This window comes from Bombina bombina, chromosome 2 (assembly GCF_027579735.1).
Source record: "Bombina bombina isolate aBomBom1 chromosome 2, aBomBom1.pri, whole genome shotgun sequence".
In the NCBI taxonomy this organism is placed as follows: Eukaryota; Metazoa; Chordata; class Amphibia; order Anura; family Bombinatoridae; genus Bombina; species Bombina bombina.
The window spans coordinates 358,633,539-358,652,557 of record NC_069500.1 but is presented as its reverse complement, the minus strand read 5'-3'; the positions used below and the strand labels follow the sequence as shown (position 1 = coordinate 358,652,557).

Genomic DNA, 19,019 nt, shown 5'->3' with positions numbered 1-19,019 from the left:
AACCCACCACAGGCCACAGCATGACCCACCGCAGGACCCATGGCCAGCAGAACCCACCACAGGCCACAGCATGACCCACCGCAGGACCCATGGCCAGCAGAACCCACCGCAGGCCACAGCATGACCCACCGCAGGACCCATGGCCAGCAGAACCCACCGCAGGCCACAGCATGACCCACTGCAGGACCCATGGCCAGCAGAACCCACCGCAGGCCACAGCATGACCCACCGCAGGACCCATGGCCAGCAGAACCCACCGCAGGCCACAGCAGGACCCACCGCAGGCCAAAGCAGGACCCACCGCAGGCCAAAGCAGGACTCACAGCCAGCAGGACTCACCAGGAATAACCTTTACTGAAGCCTACTGGGAACAGATAGTGCATGTTCCCTTCCAATTCTTTGAATTAGAAAAAAACTTCATTTTTAAAGTCTAATTGCAGAAAAGGGTGCAAATAATGAAGTTTATTGCAAAGGTGTTTTACTAGACGTTATTTAAAATGTTGTTGTATTGTAATATCAAAGTGTTTACATTCCTTAAATAAATGTGGGCTGGTGGAATGTGCCAGCCAGGGGATGTTTTCCAGGGGTTAAAGGAAAGCTTTTGAGCATTTTTTTTCTGCAATGATTTTAAACCACTGATTTTTTTAAATTTTTTTTTTTTTTTTAGCATTCATTGCCTCTTTAAAAATATGGTAACCATGTAGGCTGGTAGAATTGACGGTCTGTACACACCGGATTAACAACGAAATAAAAAAACATTTTACATTTCTTCTAAACTAAATAAGCCTACAGTTAGAGCAATCACACGTTACCTATTATTTTTCATGCTGCATGGAGTGTGTGCAGCCCTCATGTACACCTCAAGCCATGTTGCTTTCCTATTTAAATTACAGATCTCTCGTATTAACACCTTGAATGCTACAATCACCATATGCCAATGAGACTCAAAGAGGAGCCCCATATGTATTCTAACCTAATAAACAGTAAATATTATAATATATGAATGTACATACAAAGTACTCACTGCATCCCACACCAGCGCTGCAACCCCGAGGTTGGCGCCATAGTGCTGGGTTATATACGCAGGGCAGCCACTAGAAGTTTTGGGGCCCCTTACTAAAGCAGTGTCCATCCCCCCTAAAATTAAAGTGTTTTTATTTTAAATTTCACTTTGTTGTCCTTGCAAGCATCATTTATACACATCTCATGAGTGCTGCAATTAATATCCACAATTGATCTCATAGTATGTAAACTGAGCACTAATTGGTTTGCATACATAAAGTTTATACCATACTTCAGAGAGGAGAAGCCTTTCAAGTATAAAGAAGGGGAAAAGAAATAAACAGCAACAAGGAAAGAAATCCAGCAAAAAGAATTAAAGTGTCTCTACCTAACTCCAGAGAGGAGAAGTTTGTCTGAAATACCAACATATTTCTACTCCAGGGATATCAAGATTTCCACCTGCTAAAAGTTTCTGCATACCAGCTGGAAACATCTTTACCACAGATAGAGATTACATCCCCTCCATGCTTCCAACATACCTCACATGTTTGAGGTTAAACAAGGTGAGCACATTTAAATCTCACGTTTAGTTTTTGATTGCCCAGTACTGACATACTGCACCATAATTTGTTTTTCTCTATTCTATGTGCGCTGAACTCTGAAACTCAACATATATATATATATATATATATATATATATATATATATATATATATATATATATACACACACACACATACTTCTTGTCATTGTCTCACCTGAAGTGTTTATCTAGCTCCCAGTAGAGCAATGCTGCCCCTTCAAGAAAAGAAGCAAATTTGATAAAATACTGTAACTCAACTGGAATGTTTTTTTAAAACTGTTTGCTCTATCTGAATCATGAAAAAAACAACAGCATTGGGTTTTATGTCCCTTAAAGTTACAGATTAATAATACTGCAAGAATGCTAATGCAATCAAAAGCTCCACAAACGATGCACACGTTTAATAACTTAAAAGGACACGAAACCCAATTTTTTTCTTTTAAGATTCAGATAGAGCATACATTTTTAACAACTCCAGTGTACTTTTATTATCAATGTTGCTTCATTTTCTTGGTATCCTTTATTGAAAGAGCAGCAATATACTACCAGGAGCTAGCTGAACACTTTGTTAAGCCAATGACAATAGATATATATGTGCAGCCACCAATAAGCAGCTAGCTCCCAGATCCTAAGCTTACCTAGGTATCTTTTTCAGCAAAAGATATCAAGATAACTAAGCAAATTAGATAATAAAAGTAAATTGGGAAGTTGTTCAAAATTGTGGGCTCTATCTGAACCATGAAAAAAAAATATGATGGGTTTCATGTCCCTTTAATAAAAATGCTCCAGGAAGCCTGGTTGTTAGCTAATTCCTCCTAGAAACCAAGACATGAATAAACAGCACAGGCACAGCTTATCTGAATTAACACTAACACAAAATGATTTTAAAAGATAATATGGTTCCATATTTCCATGCAGCCCTGCTCACTAGCCCCTCCCATTGCAGAATTGTGTATAAATGTACATGTGCAGCCTAGCAAGGGACTGTTAACTACAGTTAAACATCACACAGTAAATCAATGCAGAGGTGACAAATACTGCTGCTGCGAATGGTAAAAAAACTGTTTTATTATTTTCCCTTGTCACAGGAGCCACAGATAATAAACAACATAAACTGAAATGGCTTATCCCAAGGCTTCCGCTAAAATAAAAGCTGCACACTGCATATTATTAGCTGTATTATACATGAGGATCTCACTGCAGCCCTGAAGAAACCCCACACACTTGCTGAGAGCACATTTATGTACTTACTGTTTAGTTGTTGGCTGGAAGCTGACCAGGTGAATCTCAGCTATATCAGTTAGTAGAGGTGGCCACACATGCTTCTAGTAGCTCACACTAATGCAAGCAGTCTTTCCCTCCATTCATTGAGACTGCGGTCTGAGTCTGTTTGACTAGGGAAAGCCTGTGTTCTATCGAGAACGCCAATTCATCAAAAACTCCAATCTGACGTCACTTCTGGTGATTCCATACATCTGATTGTTCGAGTCTCAGTGAGTGACAGGATTCGCAACCAATCAGATGGGCACTGTAATCGCCTGTTTTCACTATCTATTTTGCCTCTGCTTGTGGGGTTCAAGGTTTACTTGGGGTGTATGCCAGAGGATTGGCAAGCTGCTCCCCAAGATAGGCAAAACAGATAGTGAAAATAGAAGAGTCACCGAAAGTGACGTCAGATTGGAGTTTTCGAGGAATTGGAGTTCTCAACAGAACACCTGCCCTAAGCCTTTCTCTCTCAGCACATGGCCTTTCAGTGCCATAGAGAGACAGGCTGCTCTACTGCTCCTTAAGTATGTACAGCTGCTCCCCCTGCTGGCCGCTATTAAAACTACAATAAAAAATAAAGCAACAGCCGTTTCAACATGATTTAGGGCAGCCTGGGGGCAATTGCCCCCCTGCCCAGTCCGCCCCTGAGCCTCCTCAGTCAGCAGGGAGTTGTTCTGGTATCTTGGCACACATAGCTTTTTACTTAGGTAGGGTCAACAGAACCGATGCAACTGCTAAGCTCGATTTTCCTACTGGTTTTGAGGAGACAAAACTTTAGGGAAGGGAGCAGGGGATTCACGACTACTGAGATATAATGGAAATAAGCAGGGGATTCCCTACTTCTGAGCCACCATGGAAGGGTGTGGGAGATTTTCCACTACTTAGACTTTGTGGAAGGGGCCAGGGAATTTCCCACTACTGAGTCACCATAGATAGGTGCAGGGGATCACCCACGAAAAGTCAATTTTTGGCTTCCTGTACCTGCATTTTAACTTGTTCAATTTAGTCTGTATGTAGTTTACTAATATTATGTGCAGTGCAGTACTCCCACCACAGGGATTGCTGTAGTGTTAGTCTCATTGATTACAGTATGTTTTTTTTCCAGAAGTTTTCTTTATCTCTATTCTATTCTGTATGTATTCTGTTACACTGAAGTTTAGCAGTGTGAGGTTATGTGTCAGATAAGGGGAATCCATGATATGTGATATACAATACCAGGGAGGGTAGAAGGTAAGAGGTGAGGAAGTAAGACGGCTCAATTGTGTTTCACAACTGGGGACATGTTTAATTTCCCCCATGTATATACTGAGGTTTTGCTTAGCAGGGGCTTAAGATATCAGGCTTTTTAAGTGCTGGGATTGAAATTCTCAGAACAACAGATTTACTGGGGCATTTCTGGGTCTATTAACCTATTGCCAGCAATTACTGCAGCAGCAAAGATAAAAAACATGAATAGTTACCTGCCACCTACTAGTAAAACTTTCAATAGTGTCTTAACAAGTCATCAACATATCTGCATATATTGTTCTCAGCAGCCCTAAGACAGCAGTTAGTTAGCAGGTTACACATACTGGGCTAATATCACTGTTTAATTTCAGGCTGTATAAGATCTATTTAAACTAGGGTGTTTGTGGTGTCCTGCTATACAGATGCTAAAGGGTTAATAATGTAACCCTTGATTGCTTATTTTGGTACTTGCTGTAAGTGTATAATTAATATGTCAGTTGTGTGCTTGAGAGTAAGGGAGGTGATAAACCATTTATCCTTAAATATTTATACATTAATCATTAATAGGAAATAAGTCCAACTGAGAAGATGATGTGCTATTTATGTGGTTTCAACAATTTAGCTACTAAAGACTCGAAAATGCACTGCCATCTTTAATGTGGGCCACATATGAATTTTTTTTAAATTATTAAAATAAGCTTGATTTCTTCTTAGATCCATGCCAACTTTTTAACATAATGTCTGCAATTACCTATTAAACTGATATTTAAATAGACAGTCTAGACAGTCTAGTCAAAATTAAACTTTCATGTAAATGTATATAATTGTATATAATTGTAAATGCACACAATGTAATTGAAGCATAGTTATAAGCACAAGGATGCTGCAAAAAATATTCTAAGTATATTTGATATGCAAAGCTGATCCTTTAAAAGAGGAATAAAGAATGAGGATCTGTATTTTGTGCAATAAAATAGATGATCTGTTTTCTTTTCTTGAAGTAGCAGTGGTGGATTATCTGATAGGGCCTGCAATTTTAAACAACTTTCCAATTTACTTTTATCAAACAATGTGCTTTGTTTTCTTGGAATTCTGGAATTCTTTGTTGAAAGCTAAACCTGGGTAGGCTCATATGCTAATTTCTAAGCCCTTTAAGGCCGACTCTTATCTCTGTGCATTTTAAGACTTTTTCACAGATAGACACTGCTAGTTCATGTGAAGTAGCAGTGGAGGAATATCTGATAGGGCCTGCAATTTTAAACAACTTTCCAATTTACTTTTATCAAACAATGTGCTTTGTTTTCTTGGAATTCTGGAATTCTTTGTTGAAAGCTAAACCTGGGTAGGCTCATATGCTAATTTCTAAGCCCTTTAAGGCCGACTCTTATCTCTGTGCATTTTAAGACTTTTTCACAGATAGACACTGCTAGTTCATGTGGGCCATATAGATAACATTGTGCTAAAATGCATGTCTGTCAAAAGAACTAAAATAAGGTGGCAGTCTGCAGAGGCTTAGATACAAGGTATTAACAGAGTTAAAAAGTATATTAAATTAACTGTGTTGGTTATGCAGTATTGGGGAATGGTTAATAAAGGGATTGTCTATCTTTTTAAGCAATACAAATTCTGGAGCAGAATGTCCCTTTAACTATTTTGCCCCCACTCTGGAACAATTCATATTTTTGTTTTCACTCTGGTGTAGCGTTATAATTTTGCCCAATTTAAAAATGGCCGCGGGTGATTCACAATGGTTTGATGGAAAAACGAATACTTTGTTTTGTTTTCTTCTTCATTATAACGCTCGAGCTGCAAATAACTGTGGTGAGTAGTCTCAATATTCTTAACCTTGTAATAGTAATAGTTTCACTTTCGCTTGCCAGAAAGCATTACACTGTTACCGCAGTACAATTTAACACATTTATAATTTTGAAGCGTGTCATTTGACACGGCAAATAGCAGGACACTGAAACAACATAAACCACAACACACATACGGTAGGGACTCTTGTCATAACGTTTATGTTGAGTTGCAGTACTCACTACGACCTTCTGTTCTCTAATTAGGTTTTATTATTGTGAAGAATATCATACTGGTTGAAGCAATGTCTTTTGAGACAGCAACGCTCCAGTTTTCAGAATGGGACACTGGCAGGAGGAAGCTGAGATACTTGTTCCTAAGTCCACCCTCTTCCTTCAAATTATACAGTAGGCATTTAGACGAGGTCTGTACGGCAAAAGTTGTCCTGTTTTATCCAAAATGAATTATTTTAGAAAATAACACAACCTTCTTTATCTTTATATATTTATAATAATATGATGTACTTATTTTGGGCGTAATAATCCGTGCTTATCTGATATTTTCATGTTTTTTTCCCGATAATAATATTTGCATGCAAGAATGTTTTACTATTTAAATAAATGATCACAAACCACAATTATTAAAAGGGAGCATAGACTACTAAGTCCCCAAATGGTTACTTTTTTTGATATTACTATTTTATTCTTGTTACAGTAGCTAACTTGGGTAAAAGGAAACTAAAAGGTCATTTAAAATACTTAGCTGTGGATTTTAAATGCAATTCTCTTTTTCCCAATATTTTGTATATGTTTTAAAAAAAAAAAAAGTTTATGTAAGATCATAATTGCTATAATTGTAAATGCACACAATGTAATTGAAGCATAGTTCTAAGCACAAGGATGCTGCAAAAAAATATTCTAAGTATATTTGATATGCAAAGCTGATCCTTTAAAAGAGGAATAAAGAATGAGGATCTGTATTTTGTGCAATAAAATAGATGATCTGTTTTCTTTTCTTGAAGTAGCAGTGGTGGATTGGATAAAGGGCTATATGCTATCCAAGAAGAAGTATTTTTCCAGCCACCAGTTGAATTTAAAAAAGACCTTTATTCATTTCTTACAGGGTCCATCATATCAACAACGTTTCAAACCTATGCCAGGTTCTTAATCATGTCTCTTACATGATTAAGAACCTGGCATAGGTTTGAAACGTTGTTGATATGATGGACCCTGTAAGAAATGAATAAAGGTCTTTTTTAAATTCAACTGGTGGCTGGAAAAATACTTCTTCTGGGATATACATTGGGGTCTGGCTAACCCTTTTCCCGTGCCCCACAAGGAAAATAGGTGCTGTCTTTCACTATCATATTCACTATATGCTATCCAAGCCATAAATGCCCTGCTAGTGCTTCAGCTTTTACATTTATTTACTGTTTTAAATATAAATCAAAAGTCTGCTTTGCAAATGTTTGGGGGGGGTGGGGGGGGGGTGTTAGAAAGGTTCAGATATTTAACAAATAACAAAATAATATTTTTATGTTTTCCAGGAAAATATGATCCCACTTTTTCTTGGTGCTGATGTAGTTGCGCAAACAAGAATTCGGACCGAAAATCACCCAAAACTTCATGCAAAATTTGCAAAGAGGGGTTTAGCAACAAAACTTACTTTTAGCCCTGGTAATATTTCTCTATATTCATTATATATAGATAATCAGAATAAATTAGACAAGTGTTGCCTTTTTAGTGAATCCATTACTGCAGGTTCTAACCAATCTGGGGAGCCAAGGAGCCGCAGCTCCCAGATTTTTGGCTCTTAATTATTATTATTTGTATATAGCTTTGTAAATTTAATGCATTTATCTTGCACCAAAAAAAAGTATGGATTGCTCCAAATATTGCAATATATTTGTCAACCCTTGCTTTACAGTTGAGGTTTAGTCATGGGATAGCAAGAGTGGTTGCACCATTTCTTGACTTAGCTAATATACAGATACAATATCTAGATATTCTCCTCTCCCCATATAATACATTAGTAGACAATACAAATAATTCCTGTTGTCGTGTGTTTTTAACTTCAGTCATTAATTATAAATCTTATTTTATTTGTTCTGTTTTGGAATAATGTGCTTGATGCCTTCTGCTGTCTATAAAGAATATGCAGGTAATTATACCATGTGTTGTTCTAGATTTCAAGTTTGAGAGACTGAGGCTTCCCAACAGTGTGAATAGTCTGTGGTTTTATAGCATTCAAGGTGTGTTTAGAGTGGCTTTTGACATGTACAATGGAGAAGATCAGCTGGCAGTCATTGAAAGTTTGCAGGTACATTAGCGTTATATTCAATTGAATAATAATACAGTTTTGATAATATTTAGACCAGTGATAGGCAACTGGTATAATTCAGAGAGTTATATGTGCATCTACTTGTTTTGTGAGTCCAATTTTATTATTAAAAGTAACAGCAGAAGTATTTGAATACATTGGTTTTTTGGAGAGAGTGGGTTAAAGGGACATGAAACCCAAACATTTTCTTTCATGATTTAGGTAGAACATACAATTTTAAACAACTTTCCAGTTTACGTCTATTATCAAATTTCCTTCATTCTCTTGGTATCATTTGTTGAAGGAGCAGCAATGCACTACTCATTTCTAACTGAACACATGGGTAAGCCAATGACAATTAGTATTATGCAGCCACCAATCAGCAGCTAGAACCTTGGTTCTTCGCTGCTCCTGAGCTTACCTAGATACACCTTTCAGCAAAGGATAACAAGAGAAGGAAGCAAAATAAATAATAGAAGTAAATTGGAAAGTTGTTTAAAATTGTATCTTCTGTCTAAATCACGGATGTCTAATTATGACTTTAAGAAAATGCTCTATAGTGTGTTAGGTATAAGCAAGCAGTAGTGTTGTCAGTGCTCTGTGTATTTAACCCCCACAAACTCACCTCTAGAGCAGCAATACACATTACAGTACAGTGCTGATCCTCAGCTGAACAAGGCTGGTGCTTTGTGTCTCGCACATATGCCACCCCAGTTGGCCACTACTTATTTGGACACAATGGCTTTTCTAATTATTCATTTATTAAATACTTTATTAGTCTGTGTTGAGTAAGTATTATTTCTTTCATATAGGTGGCGAGAGTCCACAAGCTATTACTTATGGGATATATATTCCTACCAGGAGAGGCAGGCAAAGTTTCCCAAACCTCAAATGCCTATAAATACCTCTCCTACCTCACTCATACCTCATTTTAAAAACTTTGCCTCCTTAGGAGGTGGTAAAGCATGTGCTTGATTTTTTCAATTAAAGGCGCTTTTAAGCATTTTGAAGCCCAGTTCCTCTCAAAGTACAGTGTTTGTCTGATGGATGTGAGTATTGCCTGATGACACCATGTTTTCACCTATGGGAAATCTATTCATAAGACTCTCTGTAAATTTGGTTGCAGGGATTGATCTTCTGTCTCCCTTTACAGATCGACATTATACTCCTCTCCCATTACCTCTGCTTATATGTTTCAGTACTGGTTTGGCTGTCAGCTATATGTGGATGGGTGTCTTAAGGTAAGCATGTATTTTCTTTTTTGTTTGACACTCTGAGTTATGGATTGGGCACTTTGGTAAAAGTTTATTGTATGTATATTTATATGTAATATTAGCCCTGGGACAGGCATTATACTCCTTAAATAATAAAGACAGCGAAGGTTTGAGGAAAGTTGCAAAATGAATATAAACACTTTATTTGGAGGTGATTAAGGAGGCAATTTAACAGTTATCTTACCTCCGTTGTTTTGGAACTCATTTAATTACGCATCATCCTTTTGCACCGTTTTTTTCACGCCATTTTCGATTATTAAAAAGCCAGCCCCCTCTTCACTCCGTGCCCTCATTTTTTCAGAGGGCTATATTGCAGCACTTGTTTTTTACTTTATATATGAGATAAAATAATGTTAATAAATACTATTTATTTTTGTAGCGCTAATTTAAAGGGACACTGAACCCAATTTTTTTCTTTCATGATACAGATAGAGCATGCAATTTTAAGCAACTTACTAATTTACTCCTATTATCATTTTTTCTTCGTTCTCTTGCTATCTGTATTTAAAAAAGAAGGCATCTAAGCTTTTTTTTTTTAGGTTCAGTACTCTGGACAGCACTTTTTTTTTATTGGTGGATGAATTTATCCACCAATCAGCAAGCACAACCCAGGTCGTTCACCAAAAATGGGCCGGCATCTAAACTTACATTCTTGCATTTCAAATAAAGATACCAAGAGAGTGAAGAACATTTGATAATAGGAGTAAATTAGAAAGATGCTTAAAATGGCATGCTCTATCTGAACCACAAAACAAAAAAATTGGGTTCAGTGTCCCTTTAAGCATTATTTCCCATTCCTCTTAAAAGCTTTCTGTATTAAGGGACTTATGATATAACTTTGCAACTAAATCTATTTTTTGCTATGATGTATCAAACTGAACCTGCCTCAGAAGTTACCATAGGAACTGAGCTGTCTGAACATGTTTCTACCAAAGCTAAGTGTGTTTATTGTACAAAGCTGAACTGATTTCTTCAGCTCAATTATGTGGCTCCTGTTTTGAAATTGTATTACATTCAGAAAATATTTCTATGAGTACAAATGCTTCCACTGTTTTTCCCTCTCAGTCTAATGCAGAAGGCATTCCTGCAGCTATGAAGGATTTTATTGCTGCATCCATAGAGAAGGCCATGACTGCTATACTGCCTTTAAATAAATGTAAAAGGGCATCACATTTTTCACCTAAATCTATTGAATTTTGTGAACCTGCCTCAGAAGTTACCATAGGAACTGAGCTGTCTGAACATGTTTCTACCAAAATACTCCATGAGTATCTTCTACTCATGGAGGTTCATCTGATTCAGAGGATCTTGCATCAGAGACAGAAAATGATAAATCTTTTTTGTTCAAAATTGAACATATTTGCTCTAAAGAAAATATTATTTACTTTAGTGATTAAGGAGTCTAACACTGATGATAAACCATGTAATCATTTAAATTCTTTGTTTAAAACTACTGTTGTTATTCCTGAAGTTTTTCCTATTCCAGATGCTATCGCTAATGTGATTGCTAAAGAATGGTCTAAACCTGGTACCTCTTTTAACCCTTCTTCTAGGTTTAAAAAAATGGTATCCTTTACCTATTGCTAATTTGGAACTTTGGAAAACAGTCCCTAAAGTTGATGGTGATGGAGCTATTTCCACTTGCTAAGCCGACTACCATCCCTATGGAAGACAGCACTTCTTCAAAGACCCTTTAGATAGGAAGCTTGAATCTTAAGAAGGTCATACTTGCATACTGGCTACATTCTTAGATCATTTATATCTATTGCTGATGTTGCTGCTGCCCTCTACCTTTTGGTTAGCCAGCATCACTCAGCAGTTGTCTTCAGTCCCTGAATTATCTAATATTCTTATTTTACTTCAACATGTGAATAATTTTATTTGTGATGCAATATTTGATGTCATGAAAATCAACACCAAATCTATGGCTTTGGCTATTCTTACTAGAAGAGCTTACTGGCTTAAATCTTTGATTGCTGATATGGTGTCTAAAACAAGATTACTATCTTTCTTTTCAAGGTAAAAACGTTTTTGGTTCACAATTGGATTAAATTAGTGCTGCAACTAACGATTATTTTCTTAATCGATTAATCGGATAGAAAAAGAATCAATAATTATTTCCTATGTTTAAATAAAATCCACATACTGAGTGTTACAAATATAAAACTTCAGACTAAAACGTTACATTAACTGTTTGTCCAATTTTTAAGCAGCCGAACACATTTTTATAATTAAGCAAAACAAAACCACAAACTGTTTGAAAAGAGGTAGCACTAGAAAGAGGTAAACTATCACGGTTCATAACATTCTGTTATTCACTCTTTCAGAAACTTAGCATTGAAATGCAAAAATGTCAACATGTCCACATACTCCTGGCTGAGACTGGCTTTCTTTTTGCAAGCTGTTACCTGCAGCAGATAAGAGGTGCTCACATGGTGTTGAGTTGTCTGAGATGCATAATTAGGGTTTTGCCAATTCTGCCAAAGCGGGGTAGTTATCTTTGTTAGCTTTTCACCATTGCTAAGTGTTTTCCACCTTGGCAAAGGGCCTCTCAACAAAGTAAGCCTGGACTTAATTTTAACATAAACAATATCTTGAATATCTATATGCAATGGTAAATAATCAGCTATAAGGTTAGGGAAAAATATCCAGTCAGCTCTAAAAATAACATATATACTTATAGAGGATGAATCTGGTACATATTATCACAATTTATTAAAAATATATAAAAAAAAAAAGTCAAAAGCAGTAAGGACAGAAAAAAGCCTTACACATTTATCTATACAGTACATATAATTAGAAATACCAAGCAATCTGCTAATAATGGTCCAAACAGATAATAGTGCACAACAATTCAAATAACTCCACAATCAATCTAGGGCTAAGGGTAAAAAATAAGCTTGGCACTATATCATGCAAAGCATAGTCCCAAATCACCTGATTTAAAATAAACAATCAAAATGATGATTCCTATTATTTCTGGCTTGCACATAAGCCAGGAATATTTGTAAACTTATACTGTCTTGAAAAAGTGAAAAGTGAATGTCTGTAGACGTCCTTTAGGCTAAGGGCATAACCATAAAACACAATACCATGTGCATAAGCTAATTGGAGTAAAGTAGCTGGTGTCGAGCACAGACCAACTAATTGCAAACCAAGTAATTGATTATGAGATTCATTGACAACTATTTTCATAATCGATTATTATTGATTATAACGAGTAGTTGTAGCAGCTCTAGATTCAATTATTTCCACTGTTACTGGGGGTAAAGGAGTTCTTCTCCCCTAAGGGAAAATTTAAAGCTGCCAATAGTTTTCGTTCCTTTTTAGATAAAAGAAAACTGCTCCCTCCCTTAAAGCCTCTGGCTCTAGCTGGAGACCCTCTCCGAATTGGAATAGATGCAAACAATATAAAAAAAGGAGTGCGGCCCCCGATCCAGTTTTTCTGGTGGGGCAAGACTTAAACACTTTCCGTGGATTCAGAATATAATTTCTCAGGGGTATTGAATTGGATTAAAAACAAGACCTCCTATGGGAAGATTTTCTTCTCACCCATGTTCCACGTCAACCAATAAAGGCCCAAGCATTTCTAAAATGTGTTTCAGATCTACAATTCTTGGGGGTAATTGTCCCAATTCCTCTTCAGGAACAAGGGTTGGGTTTTTATTCAAATCTTTTCATTGTTCCGAAAAAGGAAAATTCTTTCAGACCAATTTTGGATCTGAGAACTTTAAATCGATTTGTAAGAGTCCCAACTTTCAAGATGGTGACTATAAGGACTATTCTGGAATAGATACAAACAATATAAAAAAACGAATCTGACCCCTAAGCCAGCATGAAGGTGCGGCCTCCAATCCAGTTTTTCTGGTGGGGGGCAGACTAAAACACTTTCTGTGGATTCAAAATATAATTTCTCAGGAGTATTGAATTGGATTAAAAACAAGACTTCCTATGGGAAGATTTTCTTCTCACCCATGTTCCAAGTCAACCAATAAAGGCCCAAGCGTTTCTAAAATGTGTTTCAGATCTACAACTCTTGGGGTTAATTGTCCCAGTTCCTCTTCAGGAACAAGGGTTGGGTTTTTATTCAAATATTTTCATTGTTCCGAAGAAGGAAAATTCGTTAAGACCAATTTTGGATCTGAAAACTTTAAATCGATTTGTAAGAGTCCCAACTTTCAAGATGGTGACTATAAGGACTATTCTGCTCTTTGTTCAGCATGGTCACTTTATGTCCACAATAGACTTAGAGGATGCTTATCTTCACATCCCAATCCACCCAGATCATTATCGATTTTTGAGATTATCCTTTCAAAAGAAGCATTACCATTTTGTTTATTCTCAAAGGTTCTCGGTGCCTTTCTATCTGTAATCGGAGAGCAGGGTATTGTGGTGTTTCCTTATTTAAACAATATCTTGGTACTAGCTCAATGTTTTTATTTAGCAGAATCTCACACGAAACAACTATTGTCATTTCTTCAAAGACATGGTTGGAGGATCATTTTACCAAAGAGTTTCTTGATTCCTCAGACAAAGGTCACCTTTTTAGGTTTCCAGATAGATTCAGTGTCCATGACACTATCCCCAACAGAAAGGAGACAATCAAAATTGATTTCAGCTTGTCTAAACCTTCAGTCTCTATCATTCTCTTCAGTGGCCAAGTGTATGGAAGTTTTAGGTCTCATGATTGCAGAATCGGACACAATCCCCTTTGCTCACTTTCATATGAGACCTTTACAGCTTTGCATGCTGCACCAATGGTTCAAGGATTACACTCGGATATCACATCTGATATTCTTAAATCCCAAGAATCCTACCTGGTCTGTGATCACCACAGATGCAAGTCTTACAGGTTGGGGAGCAGTCTGGGGGTCACTGAGAGCTCAAGGAGTTTGGAATCCTCAAAAAGCGAGGTTACCAATCAATATCTTGGAACTCTGTGCTCTCTTCAAAGCCCTTCAGGCTTGGCCTCTGTTGCAGAGAGAACCTTGCATTCGTTTTCAGACAGACAATATCACAACAGTGTCATATGTCAATCATCAAGGGGGAACTCGCAGTTCCCTAGCTATTAGAGAAGTCTCTTGAATAATTTCTTGGGTGGAATCCAATTCCTGTCTAATCGCTGTGATTTACATCCCAGGTGTAGACAACTGGGAAGCGTATGATCTCAGCCATCAGTCTCTGCATCCAATGAAGTGGTCTCTCCACCCAGATGTGTGTGTGTATATAGTATAGTTTTAATGTGGGGCCTTCCAGAAATAGATCTGATTGCCTCTTGTTTGAACAAGAAACTTCCCAGGTACCTTTCAGGTCCAGGGATCCTCAAGCAGATATGTTGGATGCACTAGCAGTACCCTGGTTTTACCAGCCTGCTTACATTTTTCCTCCTCTGGTTCTACTTCCCAGAGTATTCTCAAAAATCCAAATGGAACATTCTTATGTGTTTCTGATAGCACCAGCGTGGCCTCACAGGATTTGGTATGCGGACCTTGTCTGAATTTCCACTTGCCCGCCTTGATCTTTTCCTCTAAGACCAGACATGTCTCAAGGACTGCTCTTCCATACAGATCTGAAATCTCTAAACTTGATGGCATGGAAATTGAATGTTTATTCCTCAGTCATAGAGGTTTCTCTGACTTTGTGATTAATACTATGATTCAGGCCCGCAAGCCTGTTTCGATGAAGATCTACCATGAAGTTTGGAAAACTTATATCTCATGGTGTTCTTCTAATGATTACTCATGGCATTCTTTTCAAATTCCTATGATTCTTCAGTTTCTTCAAGATGGTTTGGATAAATGTTTCTCTGCCAATAACTTGAAAGGACAAATCTCAGCTCTCTCTGTTTTGTTTCACAGAAAGATTGCTAACCTTCCTGATATTCACTGTTTTGCACAGGTTTTAATTTGAATTAAACCTGCTGTTAAACCTATTTCTCCTCACTGGAGTCTTAATCTGGCATTGAAGATACTACAGGCTCTTCCTTTTGAGCCTATACATTATTTGGACATTAAACTGCTTTCTTGGAAAATGTTGTTGTTTCTCTTGGCCTATTCTACTAGAAGAGTCTCTGAATTTTCTGCTCTCTCTTGTGAGTCTCCTTATCTGATTTTCCATAAAGATGTTTTGCGCTCTTCTTTCAAATTTTTACCTAAGGTTGTTAATTCTAATAGCTTTAATAGGGAAATCATTGAACCTTCTTTGTGTCCTAAGAATGCTGCTGAAAGATCTTTACACTCTCTGGATGTTGCAAGAGCTTCTAGTCTGTCTCTTTCTTTTTTCTGGTTCTAGAAAAAATTGTTTCTTTAGCATCTTCGTTAAAGCTTTTAATTCACAAAACTTATTTGGAGGCGGGCCAGTCTCTGCCTCAGATAATTACAGCTCATTCTACAAGATCAGTTGTCGCATCTTGCGCTTTCAAGAATGAGGCTTCAGTTGATCAAATCTGCAAAGCGGCCACTTGGTCTTCTTTGCAAACCCTTACTAAATTTTACCATTTTGATGTTTTTGCCTCTTCAGAAGCAGCTTTTGGTAAAAAGGTTCTTCGGGCAGCTGTCTCAGTTTGATTCTAGTGCCTATAATTTGATATTTTTTTTTAATTATAAAAAAAAAAAAAGACTTCATTATTTTTGGATTTCATCTCTCAGCGGAAATACAGTAGCTATTTTTATTTTTATCCCACCCTTTTATTGTTACTCGTGGCCCTCCACATCTTGGGTATTATATCCCATAAGTAACAGCTTGTGAACTCTTGCCACCTATATAAAAGAAAACATAATTTATGTAAGAACTTTCCTGATAAATTCATTTCTTCCATGGTGGCAAGAGTCCATGAGGCCGACCAAATTTTTGGGGGGTTATGATTTTTTTTTATAAAGCACATCTTTTTTTTTTTTTTTTTTCCTGCTCCTTTTTATGCTTTTACTCCTTCTACACCTCACTACTTGGCTATACGTTAAACTGAGGTATGTGTGAGGTGGGCGGGTATTTATATCCTTTTAAGGTTTGGGAAACTTTGCCGTCTCCTGGTAGTATTATATATACCATAAGTAACAGCTTGTGGCCTCTCGTTAACATGAAAGAAATTCATTTATCAGGTAAGTTCTTACATAAATTATTTTTTTCTTATAGGATCTCTGGAAAATTCGATTGAAGGATGATCCTCTCAACAAGGACTACAACTTGAAGTGTCTTGGATGCACAGACCAAATGGAAGAGACTTTCAGACACAATGATACATATGTGGCTAAGGAATTGTGCAGTCCATTTCCCATTTGTAAAGATGAGCAACAGAATATTCCAGCCGTAACGGAACACAATTACTGTATGACTGATCATCAGGCTAGTCTTGAAAGTCATCCCAAGGAAGCAAAAAGCAATGATTTATTTGATAAGATTAAATCATTGTTAGATGTTTCTGCCAATATAGCTACTGAATTAAATGATAAATTAAAAACATTGGTTCTAATGTTAGTACATGTCATTGAGCTAGCAATGAATGGAGAGCAATGCTTGGATAAAATAATTGTAAGCATTATATATCTTTTGGACGCGGCAAGCAATCTGAGTGCCACAGGCAGTTTATCAGGAGGAAACTCCTCAGTATATGAAAACAATTTGTTGCTTGAGGTTAGCAGCTGGCTTGGCAATAGATTTCAGAGGGAGAATGAGTACATTAGCCAACAGGTGGAGGAATTTAAAAGAAGACATATTGATCACATCTCTGATTTACCCCCGGCAGAGGAACTGGTTGATGCTTTGTTTCCTAAAGCTATGAAAGTTTTATTAGTCAACTGGATGGGGCTGTCTGGTGAGGGTTCTGCACTGAAGCTCAAGAGTGAATACCCAATCCTATTGCTAATCTTAGAATTTGCAAATCACAATCTTATCACTGGAGTTGCACATGTTTTATATTCTACGCTGATAAGTAAATAACACATTTTTACTCCATATAATGAGATGTTTTGTGTATATGAATGTAATTGTTTACATTAAATGTTATTTATATTGCACTCCTTTATTTTTTATATAATAATCCAAAGCTACTTGTTTCGGCTGTATCACCGGCCTTTATCAAGATCATGATGAAGGCCGGTGATGAGGCCGAAAAACGTAGATTTGGATTATATCGGTAAGGTGTTTTGGGTTGCGGTAACAGGACAGGTGTACTGGTCTTGTTGTGTGAAAATTATGAGTGATCATACACGTAAGCATTGTGGCGCTTAACAAGCATTTGGAACTTTTACAAGTTCCAACTTTGTTTCTCGATATTGTTTCAACATTGCTACAATATAGCTTACTACCAAAGTTTTAAAACCTAATTAATCGGACTATGGCCCGGATTAGCAGCTTTTGGATTGAAGCATCAGTCACGTGACCTCGAGAAGCTCTAAGCGGGCTCTGACACCCAGAGAGTTTGGAAACAAGCTGTAGGTATTTTCATGCTGTTCAGCAAAGAAAATAAGCAGATAAACCTAGTTTATATTTTGCAAAGACATTCAGGATCTTGAAACTGTATGTAGACATTGTGCTGCAAGATTTAGTTCAAAATGCACTTTCATTCACTGCATTTTAATATGTTTTAAAGGGACATAACCATTTAAATTATATAACCATTTTCCCATTTGTGCAGATACCAGCATCTAATTTATTGTTTATCTTGTATTTATTGTTATCACTTTGTGTACGTATTAAATAATTGTGATACATTTTGAGACCGCTCTGTTTTGGAGCACTTTCCCATTATTCTGCCACTTTCAACAAAGAATACCAAGAGAACAAATGCAAGTTTGATTATAAAAGTAAATTGGAAAGTTGTTTAAAATTGCATGCCCTGTCTGAATCATGAAAGTTTATTTTTTACTAGCCTGTTCCTTTAAGGGAAATCAAACACATTTTATATATACACAGTATTCAGCAATTAATCACTGCATTAAAAAAACATCTGGTAAAAATAAAAATGTTTTAAAAGTATTTAAAACTTTTATTATGTTAGCAAAATTTGCATTATTTTGAGTTCAATGATTTAACCTTTGAAAAGCTTTTTGCTGTAGCCAATTTGTAAGAAATACATTTGAGCTTCTACAGTTCAGCCAGTCATTGTTTGTTTATATTTTTAAAGAGGCAATTTCTGGATTTTACCTAATGTGGGGAAAATAAACAAGCATAATCACATTAGGCTAACATATAGATTATGTACATATATCACAAGGTGTATTTGCTATGTGTAATTATTTTCTGGGGAATTTTACTTTTTTATATCATGTCCCTTTAAATATTTTTTCTGTGAACATGACAGCAGTATGAGCCAGATAATCAAAGTTTCATCATAATAGCACTATGTTATAAAGGTATCCGCATCGCAAAATGACAGTGTATGTGAAATGTGCTAAAGGGATCAAATCATTGTTTGAAGGTAATTTTGCAAAGAGGCGTTTTATTACATTTATTGCCAGTAGGGTAATGTTTGCTGCAGCATCACCTTGTACAACGAAGGGTTTAATCTAAATGTTCCCTTAGACAGTACAGTTTAATTTTTAATACTTTAGTTA

General features: G+C 36.7%; 1 protein-coding gene across 1 annotated transcript; it reads left to right on the top strand.

The window, feature by feature from the left end:
- Window positions 1–5,825: 5,825 nt before the first annotated feature.
- LOC128648863 (uncharacterized) lies at window positions 5,826–18,452 on the top strand. The gene is made up of 5 exons (XM_053701757.1): window positions 5,826–5,899; window positions 6,142–6,299; window positions 7,422–7,551; window positions 8,061–8,194; window positions 16,600–18,452. The coding sequence occupies exons 2-5, from the start codon at window positions 6,180–6,182 to the stop codon at window positions 17,401–17,403; spliced, it is 1,188 nt and encodes a 395-aa protein (XP_053557732.1). The 5' UTR covers window positions 5,826–5,899; window positions 6,142–6,179; the 3' UTR covers window positions 17,404–18,452.
- Window positions 18,453–19,019: the final 567 nt, after the last annotated feature.